This window comes from Thermobia domestica, chromosome 10 (genome assembly GCF_964235325.1).
Source record: "Thermobia domestica chromosome 10, izTheDome1.hap1.1, whole genome shotgun sequence".
NCBI lineage: Eukaryota > Metazoa > Arthropoda > Insecta > Zygentoma > Lepismatidae > Thermobia > Thermobia domestica.
In genome coordinates, this window is record NC_137463.1 from 226,787,875 (window position 1) to 226,805,798 (window position 17,924).

General features: G+C 33.1%; 1 protein-coding gene across 3 annotated transcripts in view; it reads right to left on the reverse strand.

The window, feature by feature from the left end:
- Positions 1-17,924, reverse strand: part of how (protein held out wings) — a 267,883-nt gene that overhangs the window by 17,115 nt on the left and 232,844 nt on the right. For 2 of the 3 annotated variants that reach the window (XM_081729155.1, XM_081729156.1), the window contains exons 5-7: positions 14,638-14,740; positions 5,040-5,318; positions 182-276 (exon numbers count right to left, since the gene is read on the reverse strand). In XM_081729155.1, coding sequence (XP_081585281.1) covers positions 200-276; positions 5,040-5,318; positions 14,638-14,740 — 459 coding nt within the window. In that variant the 3' untranslated portion in view covers positions 182-199. Of the gene's footprint in view, positions 1-181; positions 277-5,039; positions 5,319-14,637; positions 14,744-17,924 lie in introns of all 3 variants that reach the window. The other variant, XM_081729153.1, reaches the window with a different exon arrangement.

The following is a 17,924-nucleotide window of genomic DNA, read 5'->3' on the forward strand; positions in this document are numbered from 1 at the left end:
AAAAAGAATGGGATGGCACATGATGTACAAGTAAAAAAAAAAAAAAAAAAAAAAAAGTCCTCCCTTCCTCCTAAAACTCATACGCATCTCTCTGTAGTTTAAGTATATACTTATTGCTAAGGTTTTCACTTTTTTCCTTTTAAAAATAATAAAACAGAGGTACCAAACAGTGGAAACTAACCTTGTTAAGGGTCAGTTTTCACGAAAGGGCTCCCGCCCTTTGATAAGGGTGTTCCCGTAACTGACCCAAGTGCCTCCGTTGTTTAGCAGCTGCACCTATAGTCACAGAAAACATTTAAGCACAAAAAACACACACCTAACATGTTTACAGGCTAAATTTTTTTTACACATATATAAAGGTCTAAATGGTATATGTAATTTTTAACTAAATGTTTTCTTTCAAATTAATTTTATCATTATATTGTCATGCACTTCTCAAAAAATTTCTTTTCTTCTAAAAATTTGAAAGGAACTAACCCCTGATTATTTAGAAACACATTTTCTTAAAAGTAAACTAGGTAAACATCAAGAAATAATAACATTTGAAAAAAAAAAAAAAAAAAAAAATCAGTAACAGACTGTAGAAAAAGTGCTGCTTCAAACTGTCGGCTACGCATTTTTTGGGACTCAGTGATATGGCACTACATGAACTGATGCAACGTAGTTGCTTCTTTACTTTTGTTTCTTTTGAAATTATTAAAAAGACAATACAAAAATAACAGTGATTAAAAGTACATCTTTCATTTACATAATAATAATAAAGGTTCTCTTGTATCTGGCTATACAATATTATTAAAATATCCCTGGCACATATTTATGATTTGCTTGTTTTCATTGACTGGGTAACTTATGTTACAAGAAATTTCAAGACGAAAAATCAAAGAAAAAAAAAAAGAAAAACTGTGATGTAATGCATAGTAACCAATAATAATAATATTGTACAACACTGCCTGTGTTTCAATCACAGTAATAGCAGCGAAGGAAATAATAATAATAATTCTCAAAAATAAAATCTCACCACACAAATATCACTTTATCGTCGCTCCTGAATTTCATTTAAAAAAATATATATTACGCATTTCCCAAGCATCTACGAGCAACCACGCATTTCTTTCCTTGATTATTCAACATTTTCACACAGTTAATTAGTTACTGAAATCAAACTCACAAATGTTATTGCTTTATCTCGCTTTGTTGTGAATAAAATTTGTTTTATATTACTATTTCTTATTACAAATGTTTTTCTTTTTTTTAAAAAAAAAATAAAAAATAAAATGACCCAGCCACCTTAGTTGGTCCCTTAGGCACGCTACCGTCTTAAGCATAGTCTTATCTATGCGAGGGATGTTTTTGTTTGCAACTGTGCAATTTGCATATGTACTAGAAGCGAATAAAGATTGTTTTTCTCATTCTTAATGTAATTACTAATATTATAAGAAGGAAGGCTGTAATTATTAATTATGCTCGAAGTTTCTAACCATCACCATATTTTTTTTTTTTCTCGTTTGAAGATTTATAAAAAAGGACAGGCAAATTCAAAAGCTATGTATAATCCTATATTTTGTTTCAAATATAACCCGACACCATCAAGATTTTTTTTTTTTCATATTTTGTATACTAATCCACAAAAAAGGTCTTAAAAGAGATTCTACATTATCAACTATCCTTCCTAGACATATATTTTTCATATAATGCATAGATATATTTAATATATGTATATATATAAAAGTAAAGCACACACATATATGTATATATTTATATATACATACACACATACATACATACACAATGAAAACTCTCGCGGCGTATTTCTTTAAATAATAAATTTAACACATTTTTATCACACCTATCACTGAATAAGAAAGCTCTTCTTAAAAAGGCAATTTAACACATATACTACTAACATGCAAAGACGGTCGCACGCACGCACACACACACACACGCACACAAACATTATATGAACACATCTAATCTTATATATATATATTTATTTATTTATATATACACAACGCGCCAAGTAAACGATGAGAAAAAGATCGGCATAATAATGCCGGAACAGTTTTAAAACACTCTCACAACTTAAAAATAATTACAAAAAAAGTGCATTCAAAGTTTAACTTGAATGCCCCTATCACTAACACTGCATATAATACACATTTTGAAATATATATATAATATATATATAAAATCTATTTATATATAATATACCAGTTCTACGAGAAAGATATCGTCAAATACTTCCATGTCTTTACCTAAATAAAAGAAACACACACATCTCTGAATCTACTTCAAAACATTCGCGCAGCAAATTCCCTAGCATTTCTTGACACTTCATTTCTCATTGAGTGTTTTGTTTTTCTTTTTTGTTTTTAAAGCTAGAGATTTTGTGAGCCGTATTTCCGAGTAAAAGGGCTCACCAGCACAGCCTAGATGGGACAACTTACCTGAAGTAGAGTTCTCCCTCCATTATCTCTCTATCTCTTTCTCTCACTCTCTCTCTCTCTCATCAAATACATAAAAATATTAACTCATAAATTATGAAAAATATCCTAATTCAATACAACAGTGAAGTGTATGCATTAAGTTCAAATTAAGAAACAGAAGCCTGTTGCATGCAAGTTCTAACTTGACTAAAGATTTTATTTCATATCCACACAGTATTGACCCAAATATAGTACGATAGATTTAGTAGAAACTCAGTTTCGTAAAACTCATACTTGTATTATAATCGCACCCGAGCCGGGGATGATAACGATGAAGACTGGGTGTGATAATCAGTAGAAGAAGGTGTAACAGAACGGGAATGGTAACCACTAGAAGATGATGTAATAAAGGCTGGAAGTGATAATCACTAGAAGAAGAAGGTGTAATAGACTGGGAATCATAACTACTAGATGATGATGTGAGACGGAGTAATAACCACTAGAAGAATATGTAATAAACTGGAGTGATGATCACTAGAAGAAAATGTAATAGACTGGGAGTGATAACCACTACATAATATGTAATAGACTGGGAGTGATAACCATTAGAAGATATGTAATGAATACAGAGTGATAGCTACTTCAGAAGAAGGTGTAATGAAGACTAGAAGTGATACCACTAGAACATGATGTAAGACGGAGTGGTAACCGCTAGGAGATGATGTAATATAGGCTGGGAGTGATAACTAGAAGAAGATGTAAAATAGACTAGGAGCGATAATCACTAGATGATGATGTAATAAGGACGAAGTGATAACCACTAGAAGAATATGTAATAAACTGAGAGTGATAATCTCTAGAAGAATATGTAATAAACTGGGAGTGATAATCACTAGAAGATGATGTAATAAACTGGGAGTGATAACCACTAGAAGATGATGTAATAAAAATGGGAGTGATAGCTATTAGATGATGATGTAATGAAGACCAGGAGTGACAACCACTACACAGAGATACAATCAAGATTGAAATTTAAATCTTCAAAAGAGCTTTCAAGTGATAAGTTTTCCACTATATATTTTATGATAGGTATTTTTAAAATAATTTTAAAAAATTAGGGCCGCATTATATTTGAGATCATACTACGTTCAGGCCAATACGATGGTTTACGTAATAAGGAAAGAAAGAAAAAAACTATGCGAACACAGCACCGAACTAGTCAGCATCAGTACTTCAGCTGACTAAAAAGAAAATATAATGGAAATATAAGAAAATATATATAGAAAGTGATATAATGAGAAGTGAATATTCAATAATGATGAAATAGAAACTAGACAGTTTTCTAAAAGTTATTTTGATTGAAAATATGATATCCACTAAGTGGAAAAGAAGAATCATAAATATACCATTTTTATGGTAACCAATTATGTATATATATATAAAGACAACTTAATGACGCTGCACATGTTTTCCACGTGAAAAAGAAATAATTATATGCAATAAGAGGGAAGAAATTGCATACATTGTTATACTAAATATGGCTTCAGGGCCGATCAGTTCTGCTATGTACTGATAAGAATAAAAATGAGATGATAAATGCAAAGAGAAAATATATATACATGCATATATAGAATCTATGAATGTATAAATATATCAAAATAGCCTTGAATATATCTGTTTTATATATAATATATACTTTCTGACTTGAGAGCCGTTTCTTAAGTACCAGTATACACAATAATTTCTATACACACACACAAATATATATTCTTTAAAAGAACTTGACTAAGTACATCACTGGCTGAGTTTTATCTTACTCTATATAACCTAATTTACTTCCTTCGCTTTTTTCCTATTTCCTAGCTACCTTCATTTTTTTTTCTAAAACTCTTTTCTTCCGTATTTCATTAAATACAGTAAAACCTGTTCGCAATCCTACATTAAATACAACCATAGGCTATCATTATTTCGTGTGTTTGCAACGCTTTTAAGTTGACCATTTTCTGTGACACTACGAATAACCACCTCAGACAGGTTTCACAAGACCTAATTACGCCATATTAGATAGCTCAGTTCAGAAAGTTTAAAACAAGATAAATAAAAAGTCTCGACAATAGTTATATTCATGATTGCAGCTAGGAATGATCGATCTTCCTAATTCGTTCGATTTATACTTTATCGTTCTCTTAAAACTTAAAATACTTCAGTCTCTCATTGACATTATGTTGTTTCTCACTGGACAAAATAAAAGAGTACTATTATTTATGCTAATAGTAGAAAACTCGTAGCATGACCCTTAACCCTCAACAGATGTGTTTACCATTTTTTTATTATCGGCTGAACTCACCATCGCGCCACACCTTTTTTCGCCACAATTAGGAGGAACATTGAGATATTAACAATAATTACAACCCGGAGAAGAAATGTAGCGAATCAACTACTGCTATAAAATATAGAATATTTGTAATCACCGAGGAATGCCCCAATCGGATCGTACAACCATTATATCTGAGTATGGCACACAAACTCTCCCACTTGTGGCTACTTGGTGTGGGGGATGGGGGTTACTATAATTTAAGGGCTGGGTCACCGATAGTCAGCGCGCAAACAACCCACCCGTATGGTCGGTTGTGTATTCGGTGAGTAGAGGTGATGTGAGAGCCGCATAGTTGGCGTAGTCGGCTGCTGTGGCGTATGGTGTGTAGATGAGACCGGCGTCTGTAGGCGTGATCAATGGCGGAGGTGCTGACCCATTGAGCAGTGACGCAGCTGATGTTGGAACGGGAATCCGTGGTGACAAAATGAGAGGCGCACCCAGAGGAGCTGTCGGAGTTCTCAATGGGGTGGTCAAGCCAGGCACCCCTGCAGGAGTAAGCAGTCGTTGCGCGTCTGCAGCTGAAATTACATATAACAAAGAGAGTTCAGTGATCAAAAAATAAATACTCACACGCACACAATTATTACCTACTAAGTATAGTGAAACCTCTGAATAACGGGCATCGAAGGGACATCGTTATTTGTCCGTAAATGAGAGATGTCCGTTACAGAGAGGTTACACAAATTCATATGACTCATAGTTCATGTAATATACAGTATCCGTTAGAAAGGTGTTACAAAAATCCGTATTACTCACAGTTCATGAAATATGTACCTAGAGAGCAAATACATTAATTATCAGTGAAGTTTAATATCGAAATACTGTACTCTGTATTGGAATTACTGATGTGATAATGAGGCTATCCACTGCTGTAAAGGAATAAAATTATCTCCTTGGGCTGTGTTCATATGAGGTACAAAATACGAGGCGCGTTCGGAAAGTAACCTCTGAACGGTCACTTTTGTGTGCAGTAGTGGGGCCAGCGCTACCATCTTTGCACAGACATGTGTGGTACATCAGTCTATGTCCAGCCATAGTAGAGCGAGGTCTGATCATTAGTTCCAGTTTCGTAGCGTCCTAAAATGTGTGCTGCAATAGAAAACCTCGCCAAGTACGAGGGGCGAGCTGTTATACGTTTTCTTATGGCAAAACAACATTCGGCAGCAGCTATTCATCGGGAACTTTGTGCAGTGTATGGACCAAGCATGATGAGTGAAAGAGTTGGTCGTGAACGGATTCATTCATTTAAAAATGAACAAACAAACATTCATAAGAAGAGAGGAGTGGCAGGTCACCATGGTCACTGATGAACTCGTTCATAAAATTGATGGAAAAGTTCGTGAAAATTGACGTTTCAGAATCTCGAAGTTTTCCGATAAATTTCCACAAATTTTCAGGACTGTGCTATATGACGTAGTGACACAGAGGAGGTCATAGGCTGGCTCAAGGCACAGGCGAGAGATTTTTATGCTGATGGATTTTTTAAGCTAGTGGAAAGATATGATAAGTGATTGAATGTTTATGGAAACTAGGTTGAAAAATAGAGCAAAAAAGTAATTTTCAGATGTACGGTATATAATAAATTCTTGTTATTTACCTTGGGGTTTCTTTTTTAACCAATCGGAGGTTACTTTCCGAAAGGTCCTCGTATATTGCATGTATGGTGATTTTCTTGTCAAATACGTGTTATCCCTATGTAAAAATCCCTTAATTCGCATACTGACTGTATGCTGCTAAAAGCAAAAGTTACGCCAACAGAACATGCAACATTATTATTAAACACTAAACAAAAAGTTTCGTTTCACAATGTGAAATACAGTAGACATCCAAATTTTGGGATTTCAATACTCAAAGTAATAACATTACATTTATAATTATAGATTGCAATAAATTGATAAAATCAGCGATAGAACCTGTTTCTCGCACGCTGAATCCATACCAGAAAGTCATTACTCACTATGCCTTACTGCTTTTATTCTATGACGATAAACGTTAAAACCGGAAATCGTTTATTTCAACCACTTCCGGCTTGAGCAGAGGGTTAAGATAGGAGACAGAAACTATTATTGAGAAGCTGAATCAATTGCAAAAATAAAAAAAAAATAAAAAAAATAAAAAAAAAGCTACATCTCGATATCTTTTACCGTGCGGCCTAATTCAACATGGCGACGACTACACAGGTACACATCGACGTAGTCACCATTCAATATTCAGTGACTTATGAGTATTTTATGTGACTCTTAACCTTGTAGCTTCAACTTGTAATTTTTTAAATTATAAGCAAATTAAATCTACTTCCTCCAATTAGATTAGAATAAAGGAAACTTATTACTATCTACATCGCTTTTTGTATCCAGTGCTGTGACCTATTTCAAATGAATGTATTTTAAATACGGTACCTATTTAAAATACAAAATACCATTTTGTATTTTATATTTTAAATACCTTTTCAAAAACTATTCCGTATTTTATATTGAAATAGGTTTTGTAGTATATTTTGTTATTTTCCATAATATGCAAAATACAAAATAGGTCTGATCTTGGCAATAAAATATTACGCAGTTTACGAATCTGCACACAGTATACTAGAAACTTACAGTTATAAACATTACGTGGCGGCACCATTGTAGATTGCTTGCTGTTGCGGAACTTGCAGTCGAAATCATGCGAAGTTTTCAAAAATATTGTTGGTGTGTCTCCCACAATACCTTGTCGAACAAGATGGAATTCTTATTTTCATAGTTTAATGAAGCTTCAAAACGTAAAAAGTAAGTTAAATGATGCATGCCTTTTACTGGGAGTTCTCACTTTTAAAGATAACGAGTTGGAATTTCCGGACGAGTAAGAAGAAAGGAAAAGTATTGGAAATGACTAAAGATGCGTCGCCCCGAAAAAGTATTGGCGCCATATTAAATCAATATCGTTGCCAGTTTGTAAAGAAATATACGTTAAAAATTTTCTTACTCGCTCCGCTCGCAACCAAATATTTCAATAAAGCTGATAAGTTTTTACTCTTACTTAAAGAAAATTATATATGATTTGTTAATGACAATGTGATATATACTACAAGGACTTATAGTGTACACAGGAGCGTTTTCAAAATCAGAAACGGTCAAACTCTAAAATAAATGTTTGGCGTTTTGATGGTGATGAGTTTGCTTAGTTAATTGCGCTTTTCTACCTAACTGGATTAATCATGGGGGTGAGCAGGCCAGTAGCCAGCCCAAAAATGTAAGGGGGGTCCGATCCAACCATATTATAGTTCATCACCTTATTGTAGTTCATTTGCAAGCCTACTGTGAAAATTTTAGGGGAGGCAGCAAAAATTTAGGGGGCCGGGCCCCCTAGACCCCCCTGGATACGGGCCTGGCGGTGAGAATGAAGGTATGGAAAGGAGATGAGTGAAGACACAAACAGAAGCTGCTGTTTACGCGAGAGTATGAAAAATGAAGGTAAACAATTGGTATAATAATATTTTCGAAGTTCAATCAGTTGTAAAATAAGAGGCTTAAGGGGTCAGAATTTAACCCAACGAATTTCGTCTTTTTCAAAGACTGATCACTGCCAGTGTTTTTTCCATTGTCATATGAAGTGCTTCCAATTTGATATTTTTGCATACAAAACATATACACATTATATATATTTCATCAATTAAAAAATTAAATAATTTCTACAATTTCAAACATATGTAAGTAGCCAACCTATATTTTGGATTTTAAATACAAACATTAAATATATTCTTCACCTCAAGAGGTCAACATTGAGAAATTCGCAAAGAAGGCTTCTTGTAAATTTCCGTTACATTTCACAAAATATTTTCACCCGTAAACGAATCGAAATTAAAATGTTACTTGTGTGGTCACATATTGAATAAAATTGTAAAAATTAACAATTATTACTTGAAATTAATGCTGTCACCCATTTCGAACATTTTAAAAGCGCATAGTTTCTAATGTATTGAAATTTAATTTCTTATCGATAGTATGAAACGTTGTAAGAGTAGTAAATTTCCGTAACTGTTCGCCAAATGGATTCGTATACAACCAAGAGTAGTTTTGTGAAGTTTAACACAAAGTCCAAAATAAGCCTCTTGAAAACAAGTCTTATTTGTAAAAGAATACATAATGATCACTTTTGACTGTTGCAATGGTCTGTCCAAGCAGTTTGATAAAAATTTAGCGTACGGCAGCAATAAGAGCTGCTTCTCCTATATGTAATAATAATAATAATAATAATAATAATAATAATAATAATAATAATAATAATAAAATTGGTAAGATGAGTGTAGGGGGTCGCCGAATTCCACTTCACCCCGGGCGCTACAATCTCTAGCTACGGCTCTGACGAATACTTAAATTGCATGGAGCCCATCGCACAAGGACTTGATCGACTCCAATCGTCTGACTCTCTTTTATAGCGAGCTCATCCCAGAACTTATTCGCATGAAGAAAGTTCTGGAAAAGCTGGAACTACGTTCATTAAAGTACTGTAATCCGCTCGTGAAGGCATTATTAAAGAACATGGACAAACGATTCCATGAATATTTAACCTTGGAGTCATCAGTAAATGATATCCTTGTTTCTGTCACTCATTCCTTTTTAAACTTATATGGGTTCCCAAGGAAAACAGATCATCTGTAAAAGATGCATTTATGGAAAATATTCGCCATGAACACTCACCTGACAAGACTATACTATCAAATAAGCAAACAGATGCTCTTAATGATTAAGAATACTATCTGTTCGAATCAGACACCAGCGATCACGAGGAATGATTGCTTCTCAGTTTCAATGTCTCCAGTACCTTGAGGATTCAGGTACTTCACTGTGTGTACTGGAAAAGTGCCCTCTCGTTCTTAAATTATTTAGAAAGTTCAATACATGTGTGCCAAGTTCAGCAGCTGTTGACTTTTCTCATTTGGGGGCCTCATTACGAGACCCAACAGAATGAATATGAGTGACAAAATGTTCGAGAAACAATTGCTGCTGAGAGCGAATAAGCATTTCCTAAGGTGAAAGAACAGTGTTTGATGTACGCCTAATGAAAGTGTTTGATGTTCGTTAGTGCAAAGAAAATGATTGTGATTTATGTCTAAACTATTATATGAACTATTGTTTAAAAAAAAAATGCAGACTATGTATAAAATTGGAGATACCTATTCTGTATTTTGTAAATGTATTTGAAATACGTATTTTGTATTTTAAATACAGTTCTGAAAACTATTTTGTATTTTATATTTTAAATACATTTTGTGATACTATTTTGTATTTCAAATAGGTTTACTTACCTATTTTGCTCAGCACTGTTTGTATCACTGTAATAAATAATTACTATAGATAAGTAATGTGTCTCATTTTTGGTTATCTTGTGTAGCTTCTTTCAAGTTCTCGGGTTTCATTTTCCATTAGCATATATACAAATTACATTGACATTTTAAACAATATATATTCTATACAGTCTATATTTCTTTCCCAGTTGCGCATGCAGTTGTGTTAACAAAATATTACATCAACTAAAAACGATCAAATATTTTGTACTAGATCGTATTTCGTCTTAGAAATCTGCACAAAAGCAAAGGAAGTTTTAATTTGCTATCCAGTCTTACTATTAGTATATTCTGTAGCACAGAACACACTTTTACGATTGTAACCTCTTTAATGGATGGCTTTTTTTTTTAATATATGTGAAGTCAACATATCTTGTATCAGACGACTGACATATACAGTTCTTTTCGCTTGATAAAATTTATTTTGAGAATACAGGTTGTATGGCTGGAACATACAACAGCGGTATGGCTTGAACGTGCAGAAAATTACGTTCTTTTTTAATTTACTGAAAACTGTACTCAAATTCTTCTTGCATTCTGTAGTTCTATACGAAACTAATTTCATCAAACGGAAAGAATTGATATCGCTGATTGTACATCTGTGTAATGAAGTCACAGTAACTCAATTCTTCTACACATGGTATACCTAGTACTAATTTTCAATTTATTCCCTTACATTAGCCTCCCCCCCCCCTCCGATCCCCAAAAGAAAGAAAAAAGATTAACCTCTTGAATCACGGGAAAAGAAACCTCAGGCCTTCTGGACTGGTTTATGGTCCCGCACAGCAATTAATTGGCAATAACACTCACAAACAAAAGAACTGGTATAAAACTACTATTATTACAAATATTATATGTAGAGACACGATTTTGTGGTAAACAAGAATTCGTATTTTCATTATAAAAATATACGTAAAGTGGGATAAAATCGGTGAATAAAAATTCAATGTAAGAACACTATTTTTCTTGGCAATCACAATTAGTTACCTTTTATATCACCTTAATTTCCATTCATCGATCATTATGACAGGAGCTCATGCATGACTATATTAAACAATATTTGAGTTTTTAAAAAATAACACTAACCATCCTCATTGAATAAAAATATTTAAAGAAAAAAAAGCACACAGAGAGAGAACATTAATAGTATTCACGGTTTACTTATGCAAATAACACGTAAGCATTGTTTCATTGTTTTCTGATGTTAAATTTGTTCTTTTGTCGGTAAGTACGGCATTGTAAGAAGAGAGAGCCCTCTCCACATCAACATTCGAAATTGATATGTACATTAGTTGGAGACACTTCCCTGCGAGTTCTGATCACTAGTAGATACCGTTTGGAGCTCATTTTGTAACTGCATGTAAAATTTCAAAAAATTATGGTGGTTTATTTTATCAATTTTCATCACATTGCTAGTAATTGCAATGGTAATGAATAAATCGTAAAAACGTCGAAAAATTGTCACTTTTGCGTAAATTTCATGGAATATCGAGACTTTGCAAATTTCGCGTGTAATCGCGAGCGTTATATGGCCTTACAAATAGTGAAAAATTATATATAAAAATTATATATTTTAGTAGGTACACAACATTTTCATACAAAACTGATACATTTCGCGTTTTCGCGTGTCAACAAAAAAACGTGTCTCTAATTATAGGAATATAAACACTTCCAAAATTATATGCGTACTTATCATTCAGTTTATACTTATTCATTTTGATACAATGAAAAGCCGCATGCATGTTTAGGTGCAGAAGTAATAGTTACTATTAGCACATTTAGATGGTTGCGCTTGTAAAATGTACAAAACACTAAAACTGATTCCATGAAAAACTGACGCCACTATTTTCATGAATGTTTGTAAATAAATAAAGAGAATTTTCCATTCCTACCAGAGGAATATTTCCAGACGATTCACTAAAATATGCAGATACATGGAAGGAATTTTTCAATTTTCGATCTTTCCGTTTTCACATAATTCATTCTGCCTTGAAACTTCAATTACATCCAAATTTGACCTCTTACGTTCTATACACCAAAAACTTATTTATTATCTGCATTGGATTTTGTTTTCACAATCCGCATATATTCAGGATGACCAATAAAAGGAAAAGTGAAAATAGTCGGAGAGAAATACGTACGATCAAGGAACACTGTTTGAGATCATAGTTCAACGCTGGAAAATTCTATTTAAATACGTTTTGTCTATGTAATTTGACAATAATAATTTTTCTTTATGCAATAAGATTGCTAACCTTTATTTATATATATTATAAAAATGGTTAGGTTTAAAACACACAAAACAGCTGCATAAACGTATTACATGCACACACACACACAATTGTATGTATCAAGTGTTCTAAAAATGGCGCCTACGGACACCAGAGTTCTATTTTTCAGGTCAAAATAAAGCGAAAATGCTATATAATGGTAAACCCTTCGACGCCTCCTTCAGCGTTACAGGAAATCAAAATTTCACTATGGGCAACGTTGAAAATTAACTTGGAATCATTAGCATTGCTCTACGAATCCATTAAGCGGTTACATCAATCGTTACGCAAATAAGAGGTCCTAAGTGTTTATCGACTTTAACTGCCATCTGGAAAGAATCGGTGTAACTATTTGATGGATTGGTATATCTCCTCTGTGGTTTTTTTTATCTGCGACGTTGCCAGATAGTGCAGTTCGCGTTTCTGGACGAGGACCCAAAAGGTACACAATTTTATATAAACTTTTGGCTTTATTTTGACTTGTAGAATTGTGTTCTGTACTCAGTGGGCGCCATTTTTAGAACACCCGATACATATATATATAACACTATATCTACTGATCCTGTGCATTGTTTAAGCGAGCGATCCTTTCTCTCAATTACTTCAACCCTGTAAGACTCTGAATATTTGGTGCGATATTCTATACAAATATGAGAATATATAATAAATATTCAGGAAAGCATGTTACATGAAATTGTAGAGAACATTCTCCCTTATTATTGGCCCATTTCGGAGGTTAAGGGGCAGCTTAAATAAGTCCTGATACTTGATTTTGATTGACTTCAACTGCAGGAATGAGAATTACGTAAAAACCTCACATCATACAGTGTTACTTAAAATCGAACAATATTCACGGAAGTTATTATATAGAGCATTTTTATACAGGAGAGGATCACTTTTTCGTTCTCAATTGATTTGAATCCAAGTAGCTGAAACAATTGTGATCAAATAAATAAATAAATAAATAAATAAATAAATAAATAAATAACATAAAAAAAGAAAGAAAATAAAAGAGAGAAAAGTATGTGTCATATTCCATGAAAATTTAATATTATTACATTTTTTGATCGGAGGGGAGAGAGGGAGTAATCCGTATCAACATTAGTGGCTACATTCACTGTTTTTTTCACTGATTTTAATCCCAAGCACTGAGCATTGTCAAAATCGAATGAATTTCAGAATGTACATTATATTGTATCAAAATCGAATTAATTTTACAATGTACATTATATTGTGTCAAAACCAAATGAATTTCAGAATGTATATTATAATGTGTCAAAATCACATGAATTTTTAGAAACTCTAAAAGAAATCGGATGGGGCCGGGCGCTAGAAGGTTACATCTACTACTTCATTCTTTATTGATTTTCACCCTCTGCAGAAGGGATGATTGGGAACTCTCAAAGATAATGTATCGCATATTGCATCAAAATGTATATGCGGAAAATACTTTTGAAATTGAGAGGGTAGTTGCATTCATACTTTCATTCCTGGCAGGCTTTAACCCTAACCTGTGGAGACATTCCCAATGCCAGTAAGAAAATATACACTAAGTTTTGTCAATAATAATAATAATAATAATAATAATAATAATAATAATAATAATAATAATAATAATAATAATAATAATAATAATAACTACGTGGATTATATTGTTATCTTGTTGAATGGGGTGAACTTTACCCCATTTTACCCCCTTATACGCCTACTTGATATATTGCAACCGCAAAAACCAGGGTATTTCTGCAAGTGGAAGGAAGGCACATACAAAGTTTCGTGAAAATCGGATAAGTTTACCGAGAGTTATCGTAGAACAGATAGATAGGCAAACAAATGCCAATCAAGTCGAATAGTAGAGGTTTCGCTAACACTAGCTTCAATAAATGTAATAATAAATAGTAGTATAAATGAATCTACATAAAAGAAATAAAATTTGTGTTCTCTGATAATGCTTTTAAATAATTTCTGGTTAAGTCAGTTATTATTCGAATGTACGTATGTCAAAATCAGTACCACAATAACTACTATAATTAAAATGGCAAATAGTTGCTATATAACCGTATTAGATATTTTACTCTCTTTTACTTTCTCCATTGTTTCTTCTCTGCATTTACACAAAAAACCCGCTCATGACTTAAAACCTTAATGTTTTTCTTTGGCGAATGTGTGTTCCAAACGATCATGTCAGTACATTTTTACTTGGATTACATGTAAGAAAAAGAACAATTTTAGTGTTGGTACCTGCTGCGGCTGCTGCTGCCTTGGCACTGGAGTCCCTGTAGGTGCCATTGATTATGGCCAGTTCCATCAGCTGCCTCTTCTTCAATTCGTCCTCACCATCAGCCTGCAATAAGATGCATTTACGCAAGGTCACGCGAGGCCTCTAACAGAAACATGGGAATTTATATTACAACAATAAGGAATAACTAACACTTCACATGCATACATACAAGGTATAGGTTAGGCTTTATACTAGTTATGAGCAAAAAAAAAAAAACGGTTTTTGGTTCCAAAAACAAGTTTTTCAGAATCGTTTTTTTGTTTTCTATCAAAAATCAATTTTGGTAACTTTTTGGTTCTTTGTTAATATGTATTTGGAAATGAAGAAGAATGGGCATTGGCTTCGGCGAAAATAACATCGTTTCAATAAAAACCCAAAATTGTTTTTGGAGAAAATGGAAAATGGTTTTGGTGAAAAAACAAACTAGTTTTGGATACCGCCGAAATGCAAGTTTTCTGTTTTTTTTACAAACCGGTTTTACTCGTCCCTACTTTACTCTGTACAAAAAGCAAAATGTTCAATTTACAGAATTTACTAGAATATTTATTTCTATTATTGTGTTTTCGCAGAAATGTTATAAAAGAATCTGCTTCACTTTTAGCTGAATGTAAAATATTTCTATAAACACATAAAACAGAAATAATTTTGCTAAAAATACTTTTTTTGCAATGTGAAAATAAGTGATTTCCGCGAAAGGTTTCAAAACTTTATTGGGTTCGGGTGGCTCAGTGGAAGAATGTTCAATTTCAATTTGGAGTACCTAGCTCGAATCCAGCTCGTGCCAAGTACGTTTTGTGGTAAACAAAAACCAGGCGTGCGGGTTTTCTTGGAATTCTCTCGTTTTTACTAACTTCCATCATTCCACCATTATCATCCCTCTCATCATTACAGTCTTCCTTAACTTCGGTACATAATCGTTGGAAACTGAGCTACTACAAAATAATAATAATAATAATAATAATAATAATAATAATAATAATAATAATAATAATAATAATAATAATAATAATAATAATAATAATAAATCATTTTTGAGTGATAAAAATAATTTATATATGTCTGGAAGTTTATTATAAACTCATTATATACCTATCAGAGTCTGGGTTCTGGCTACCCCTCTCCCCCAAGTTTTTAACTTCTAGATCAGCCCCTACAAGAAGAAGTTGACACCGATTTTTAATGTTACACATCATACATTTTATTGATATCTCTTCATGTCTGTTGAAGTACTTGTATTAGTATTTGATTCTTGTTCTGTGTGTTTGCATATTATAATAGTGTTATCCTACACTTTAATTCTTCAAAAAAAGAAAAATTTCCTATTATTTTCATGCCGAAACTCCAGTCTCTCTCTCTCTCTCTCTCTCTCTCTCTCTCTCTCTCTCTCTCTCTCAGTACGATCTGTGCTGCTTTCATTTTCTGCTATGGCCGTATAGTACTATTATGATCTGGCACTTAAAACTTTCGTACTGTTTAAAATATCATAATGAATATTATATATTTTACTTGGTTACATGTTACACTCATTCAACAAATGTAACGATCAGCACATGAAATACTTTTAAAAAATCTACGGAAGTTTACCTTCAAAAAATAACGTGTGGTATCCCTTACAATCTAAAATACATACGAAAATAAGTATTTTCTGTGACTGGTTCTTCGATTTCCGTTAATTTCGTTTATCTTTTTAAAAATATATAACAGAAGGAAACAGTGAGAAATTTCATTTCATTTTTATTCTGGACAAACTAACCTTTTAACATATTTAGCTGTGAATTTTGAAACAAAGTGATACGTTTGACAATTTCACACAATATCTCTCTGATTTCAATCTTGATATCCACATGTTAATGTAAACAAGATTGAGAACTACAGCTATAATATAAAAATTCAGTTTTTACTGATAACACAGATCATTTTGATATAAAGTTTTCTTTCTTTCACGATTTGGGATATATGTAGGTGACTCAACAAAACCCAGAAGAATAATTATAGCTCTTCAAATTGTCAACCCATTTTCTAATGTCTATAGGTAACAAAAAAATATTTACAACTTGTAAAATGTAGGAAATCTCTTAACTACAAACTAATAGCTCTTTTTTCAGAGCTTTCTTACAACCAACGCATCAATTAACACCATGCCCTCCTCCCCTTCCCCTCGCCATGCCACATCATCAGATAGGATACAAAAGGACACGAAAATTCAGGTTTGAATCTAGTAATAGCCAGATTAGAGTTTGGTCGCCATTTTCACCCAATCCTACAAAGTACAGGCCAAATGCCTATCACGTAACTAAAATGTTTGGTCGGCAATGACGACCGGAAATTTCATACCCTGCGTACAGTTTTAATTTCTATTGAGAATCAAATACAGAAACAGGAAACATGTGTGTCATGGCGCTCAACTGCTTGATATCTCAAAGAATGAGAGATTTCCGAGAATGTACAAGAGGCATATTTTACTCAAATATTCCAACAAATTACATAAAAACAAACCATACCTCACGCAATGGGTGTTAACTGAAGGTCAACCGAAAAATCGTGATGGACAAAATTATATTTTCATGACAATTTTCGCACGATTAAATCTATTAAGTTACAAAAATATTACATTTAATTATGTAATAACATTGGGATTCACTTCTGGAAACGATCTATTTTTATTCAAGGACAGTTCCTCACATGGCCAGTGCAGATATATCGTATATACAGATTACTTCATATATAAAGAATACTCCACTTTTATGGTATGACGACGACAGCGGGACCATCCCTCACTGTTATTACCAACATACAATGGTATAGTTAAGGTCATGCTGGGAGTACCTTACCAAAACTAATTTGACCAAAAAGAAAGAAATGAAAAAAATGAACCAGAAGTACAACAAATAATAAAAGAGTATTTGACTTCGCAATTTATATTCTGCTCAAAGACATGTAAAGCCTTCATGCCAAACACGTGAATATCTCGACATAAATCTCGCTGTCATCTGAAAGTGAAGCATGTAGGTAAAAGGCTTGTCTGTCTACGCACCCACACATGAAGTATACACGGGGCCGCTCCCCTCACTGTGGCCAAGGCCATCACCATATTTGTCGTTCCCAGCTGAGATTTTTATACTACCTGGATGCCCTTACACGACCAACTGAATAAGAACCAGTTTTCGAATTTTAATAGCTTTTTTTTTTTTTTTTTAACACAAGAAGTGATAATTAGATTTTTAAAAACTCGGAAGAGCTTTACAAT